We start from the raw sequence: 6,300 nt of genomic DNA, 5'->3' as shown, positions 1-6,300 counted from the left end.
TTCTTGGTCGTGTCCAATTTATCTCGACCAGATCTCAAGCAGGTTTCAATCTTCATCTCTATTGATGCTCTAACTTTTTTCCTTCAATGGAACTGTGGATTTTTATAAACACTAGCTTCTACATAAACCCCTCTTTTAACCGAGCTTGGAAAGACCACATGACTTTCCACATTTAAGAGTTCTTCCTGAAGATGTTAATTATTATTATTAAATATTACTCTCTTCATAATCAAATCATGCAAGAAAATGAAATTCCTTTTATTAATTTTTTTTTCTAATAACAGGGTGTTGCAATGCTTGATATTTCTAATTATGGATGAATATTTGATCATCATAGAGATATGCGTATGGATATTGATCATATGTCTTATGAGTATACAAAGATTGGCTTCTTTTTTAGTCAAATTACGAAATTGACCTTTTGTGTATATGCAGGAGCTTCTTGCATTAGGTGAGCAGATTGGGAATGCTGGATCAAGGTTATCAGAGGATTTTATTTCAGGTTATTTGTAAACAAGGGTATTTATGTCTTCTAAGTTGGAAGTTGTTTCATCTGCTGATCAAGAACTTAGTTTCCGCACAATTTGTCAGGTAAGGGCAAATTCGTAAAAAGTTAGGGAAAGAAAGTCTCATTTCTTGATTTTCATGCATGTGGTTTGCTTTCAACAATGGGACGCCTGAAAGAGAGTCAAGTGTAATTTTCATGCAGGTGGTTTGCTTTTCAACATGATGATACGTGTAGCCGCAGAAAATCAACAAGGTGGTGTTGCTGCTATAGACCATGGGGAAATGCCAAATAATTTTAGTAAATTTATATCCTGTTTATGATGGTATTTATTTTTTATGCATAGTGTAGTAAATAAATATATTTGTTTTTTGATATGATATTAGCATGTGGGAATAAAAGCTTGTACAATGACAGGGTTGAGTCTTTTGCAGCAGCAGCTGGAGAGGGTCAAGACAGGTAATTTCAGTTATTAATCCTGGAACAGATAATTGATATGTTTTGGTTTCTTATGTTGAGGGTTTGTATGCAGCAGGGGATTAAAAAGGTGTAGTAGTAGTAGTGATAATATAAATACATTAGTGAGACGTCCTTCATCATCATCATCATCATCATCTCATGAAGGGGGGTTATGTGAGGTGGAATCAACTTTCAGAGAAAGAGAAACTAGGGAGAACATGATGATTATGGTAGGTGGTGGTGGGTTTAGGAGGACGTAATCATTGAGTGATGCATCTGTGGCATTAATAATAATCATCTTATTAGGAAGCCACCCTCACCAGATCCAGAGGGTGCAGCAGAGGGACACAATAGCAAAACTGGTGGTGGTGGTGGGAAAAAGAAAGGCAAAAAGGGGAGGCAAATCGACCCAGCTCTGCTTGGGTTTAAGGTTATGATGGGAGAGATCCAATGCATTCAAGATTGAACCCCTCCTTTCCCCAAGTTTTGTTTTTTTATTTTATTTTATTTTATTATTATTATTTCTTGTGGTTTTTATATCTATCTATATGTATCTGTATTGTATGTATGTATGTAGAGAGTATTGGTTGGTTTGGTTGCATAGAGTAACTGCATCTGTATGTACCATAGGGTTTTTTCTAGTTCTACTCTTTTTACAGGTGTTTAAAGGTAAGAACAGCGGATAAAACTAGAAGCCTAAATGAAAATTTTGGGGTGAGAGTTCAAATCTGAACCAGTTTTCTTGACAATATCCCATAAAGTAATGTAATCATATACAAATACCAAGACCATTATATTTGTTTACTCATATCCTATGTTATCTATGGTTAGGGGTGGAAAACTGAAAGATGTTGCAGTTGATGCTCATATACGTTCCTACTGTTGGTCTGGTGATCTCATTAGATCTGCCTTTTCCTCTAGTGATTCAAGATTTCCTTATGTGCATTCAAATGAGTTAGTCTTTGAGGTTTATTTGGGTTCTCTTTTGTCCTAATGTGCAGTTGATGCTCATAGGGATTGTGATCTCACCAAGTGATAATTTAAAGAGACTTGGAGTTTTATTTGGGTTCTCCTTTGTAAGCTATTTTTATTTGCAGGCCTTGCGTGTAGCGGTGTTTGCTGATGGAGCAGTTGCAGAAGGCTAGAGCTGCAGAATCTGATTTGGTGGCTGGTGAGGATCTTATTGAAGGAATAAAAAAATGGTAACTTGCACTCTCATTAACTCATATCATAATATTCTAGTCTCACTATCTTTGAATTCATTAGTTATGATTCTACCACTCTCATCGGGTAGCATTAACATAAAAGAAACTGACAAGTGCATTGAAATTAATGATTTCTTTTTTTGGAAAACCTACTTGAAGAGTACAAAGCAAATTTAGAACACTTGACCTTTGATATCAGGTAAATCTATTTTATCCTTGAATTAAGTTTTATCAATTGAAATTAATGATTTGTTGTTTAGCTTGTTATTTTAATGAAATCAGTTTTATTAAAATGAATTTTGTTTATGTCGTGGTCATGATAGATTGGTACACTGAGATGCTGGCCTGGTGGCTTTTGTCTTTCACTGTAAGTGGCTATGTAGTCTTTAAGTTTTACTCTTTCAAGTCCTTTACATGTATAAGGGCTGTTGGAGCTGGTAGACAAAGGCGTAGATACAAGAAACTAATCAACAACAGGTAAATTGTAACTAACTCCAAGTAAACTAATCATCTTAAACTTCAACTCCAGATATGCTAGGTAACCTGGTTGTTTCTGCTGATGAAACAGGTCAAGTTGGTCCTTGTGTTGCATGTCGTTGTTAGGTATTTTTTTTTATTTATGATTAGATATATTATTAGATTAGATTTTTTGGTTTTTACATTTTTCAATTGTAGGTTTTAAGGAGTGTGAGTCAATGGTCAGCTGGGACAAGTCAAGTTGAAGAGAGCGTTCACAAAGCTTACATTTCTCTTATTGAAAAACCTGAACACTTCATCTACATTGAGGTACATCATAACTTAACAAAATATTTTGGTTTTTCGTCATTTTGGGTAATTTTATAAAATACAACTTTTGTTTCCATATTGATCCGGGTAAAAGAAAACCCGTTAGATACGGGGAACCCGATGGATATCCGTTTGGTAAAAAATCCATATTTTTTTTTATAAATTTGAGATATATAAAAAGATATAATAATAATAATCATGATAACTAAAACATTCAACCTTGAGTGTCACTGAAAAAATCACATTACATGGATCAAAATTAAATTACAACAAAAAATGATTACATATATACATTTAAATTACATCCAAAAAGATTCAATGGATGCAATAAAAATTAAAAATAAAAAGATTATTATTAAATTTGAAAATGTCTCCTAATTCCTGAACATATATAATCATAACCGATAAAAAAACTGAAAATAGATACAATCATAACCGATAAAAAAAACTGAAAATAGATATAATCATTTAATAAGCTACAAATCCAAAATCACAGAAAATAGATACAATCATAACCGATAAAAAAAACTGATTTAGTTACTTTCTACTTTCTAGTAGTGACAACACGTTTCCATGATGGCATGAAAGTGGTATTAAGTATTTGCATTCTTATTATATTATACCCCTCACATTTTCCCAAATTACCCCTTCCTCTACAATGTTTTTTTTTGTTTCTGTTTATTTTGTGCATCAGGTAAAGTTGATGGAAGAAAGGAGTATAAAGCCACTTGATTTAAATCTTGCAGCATTATCAACAACATGCAGTAAAGACTTTGAGTTGAATTTGGCTAAGTCATTATTGAGTGAGATGGGCCAATGTACAACTACTTATCCATATAATCAGTTGTTTGGAGCATTAGTCTCAAAGTATTATGAAAGGCAAGATGCAACTTTACTTAGTTGATATACATAGTAGATTAGATGCAAATCTATATATTGTAAGAAATATAATTGTATGACATTAAATTTATGCAATGGATTCTATTTTTTGTATATGATATTTTATTTTCTATTATGAAACATTAAATACAAATTTAATTTGAAAATAAGTAAATCTATAAATAATATTTTTTTAAACATTTAAAATTATGATACGGAAAAATGTGTGTCATCTTCATTTATGACATGGCCTTTCTTGACAGGGGCTTTCTTGATACGCATTGCGTATCATTAACACGCGCGTCGTAAGGTTACGACACGCGAATGCGTGTCGTCTTCCTTTATGACAGGGCCTTCCTTGATACGCATTGCGTATCGTAAACGCGTGTCGTAATTGCGCGTCGTAAATGAGCATCGTAAATGCGCGTCGTCTCTCTTTATGACAGGGCCTTCCTTGACGCGCATTTGCGCGTCGTCTGCGCCTTTTACGATGCGCAATGAGCGTCGTAAAAGGCTGTTTTTCTAGTAGTGCGGGATAACTTGGCTTTTCATAAACGTATTTGTTTTTACATGTAACTAACAAATATTCATATTCACTCCACGACTCCTCGGATTGTACATACATCGTATGAATTGGGAAGTCATGGAAGGAATGGGTTTTCAAACACGCTTTTCATAAGAAAATATAGGATTTTCTTGAGGAACACTTTTCAAAAGGATTGAAGAAACATTTTCCACCGAAACTAAATGCTTATGAACTCACCAACTTTATGTTGATATTCTTTCAAAACATTTTCCACGTCTTTCCATTTTACTTTTGATAAGAACAAAACTTTGTATTAATACAATGTAAACCATATATGTATTCAATGTTTGGTTGTGTTAACTAAGCTTGCGATAATACAACTATTGTGATATTACGCATGACGTCAACCACCCCCTAACATTTCCGTCGTTCCGCTTTGGGGGTGTGACAGTTGTTGAATCGCAGATCGTTGTATAACACCACTGGCTAGGATTGAATCAAGCCAAAACACATTGATCGATGTTTACAGGCAATAGGGTCGACCCCATTAGTAATGACACATTGTCAGATAAGCTTAGTGTAGCGACTAAAGGCATCACCCTTTTTGCTTGTTTTCTCGTAGTGCGAGCATGGATGATGATGAAATATTCTCTTTCATGCTAGTTATGAAAAATTGTTTGAGCGCAACCTTATATTAATTATTCAAGTCGAGCCTAAATGCCCGGATTCAGCTTCACTCGTTAACACCATTATTTATTATGTGATTTACCAATGAATGACACTCAAATGAGTATCAAACCATATATTGATATAAAGGCTGATGAGATTTCGGGCATTAGTCTTAACAAAGAGATGGACAAGTGAGATTAAAAACAGAACCAAGTTATTTGAGAAAACCACATAACACACATCTTAATTTATGAACATATATAGCTACAACTTGAACATACGTGTTCATGTATAAACTTAACATGTGTGTTATGTGATTTTTTTTATATAAATTGGTTCTATTTTGAACTCACACTTATTATATAGATACTCGCATTAAACTATCGTGGGCTTAGCTGTGATACAAACTCCTCAGCTGCTCCCACATCGTAGTCATCAGACACACCATTTGCATAATCCGAATCCTCTTCCATCATCCATGAGGACACTCGATTTTTTGGAAGATGGAGAGTGTTAGAAGGAGCGGCAAACATGCCAACAACTTCATCCATTGTGGGTCTATCAGCTGCATTTGCTTGAACACACAGCAACCCAATGTTGATGAGTCTAGATATCAAACTTGAGTCGGCATCAATTGTAGGATCCGTTATATTCAAACAGGTCCCTTCCAACCAATTTGCCCATGCCTACAATAATTCATCATGTATATATATACTTACGTACACCAAAAAGTAAAGAAAGTGACGTTTTGATAAAAAATTCTCATTTGGTTTCCTCCATTCCTCATCTCAAGTTAATAATAAATAGATTGTTACTGTTCATTTTCTTACTTTTAGTAAACTTCTTATCAGAAAATAACTAGTAGTCACGTTAAAAGGATTTTTCATGTAACACAAACAAAATTAATTAACCATGCTACAAATCTTATATATCATCATATACTTACATATTGCACAAAGTTTTCATTGGTCTCGGAAAAGCGCAGGTAGTTTCTTTGACCACTAACATTTTCTAAAATAAAGAGACCAAACCCAAAGACATCAGCCTTAGTTGAGAGACAACCTTCTATCATATACTCCGGTGCCATGTATCCCCTGTGATGGACACAAACTATCTATATACGTTATCAACATTCCATAATTGAAAGCATAACAGATAAAACAAGCAACTTCCAAGATCAATTTACTCCAAACAACTGGATTAATATTTAACATTAAAGATTCTGTGATTGTATCCAAAAAGTTTTCAGTTACAAATCTAAAGAAGAAATA

At 34.0% G+C, this 6,300-nt stretch overlaps 1 protein-coding gene across 1 annotated transcript; it reads right to left on the bottom strand.

Moving 5' to 3' along the window:
• Nucleotides 1–5,409: 5,409 nt before the first annotated feature.
• Nucleotides 5,410–5,916, bottom strand: LOC145045939 (cysteine-rich receptor-like protein kinase 44). The gene is made up of 2 exons (XM_078994226.1): nucleotides 5,860–5,916; nucleotides 5,410–5,715 (listed from the first exon to the last, which is right to left on the bottom strand). The coding sequence occupies exons 1-2, from the start codon at nucleotides 5,914–5,916 to the stop codon at nucleotides 5,410–5,412; spliced, it is 363 nt and encodes a 120-aa protein (XP_078850352.1).
• Nucleotides 5,917–6,300: the final 384 nt, after the last annotated feature.

The sequence above is a fragment of the Lactuca saligna genome, chromosome 5 (genome assembly GCF_052625555.1).
Source record: "Lactuca saligna cultivar CGN05327 chromosome 5, ASM5262555v1, whole genome shotgun sequence".
Taxonomy (NCBI): domain Eukaryota; kingdom Viridiplantae; phylum Streptophyta; class Magnoliopsida; order Asterales; family Asteraceae; genus Lactuca; species Lactuca saligna.
The sequence above is the reverse complement of the archived record's forward strand: the minus strand, read 5'-3'. Positions and strand labels throughout refer to the sequence as shown.

Bases quoted from the DNA above. Each gene is read 5' to 3' on its own strand.
- LOC145045939 (XM_078994226.1), bottom strand. From the start codon at position 5,916: ATGAAAAATCCTTTTAACGTGACTACTAGTTATTTTCTGATAAGAAGT. The intron at 5,716-5,859 runs GTAAGAAAATGA...GAATTATTGTAG, and splicing joins TGATAAGAAGTTTACTAAAA to GCATGGGCAAATTGGTTGGA.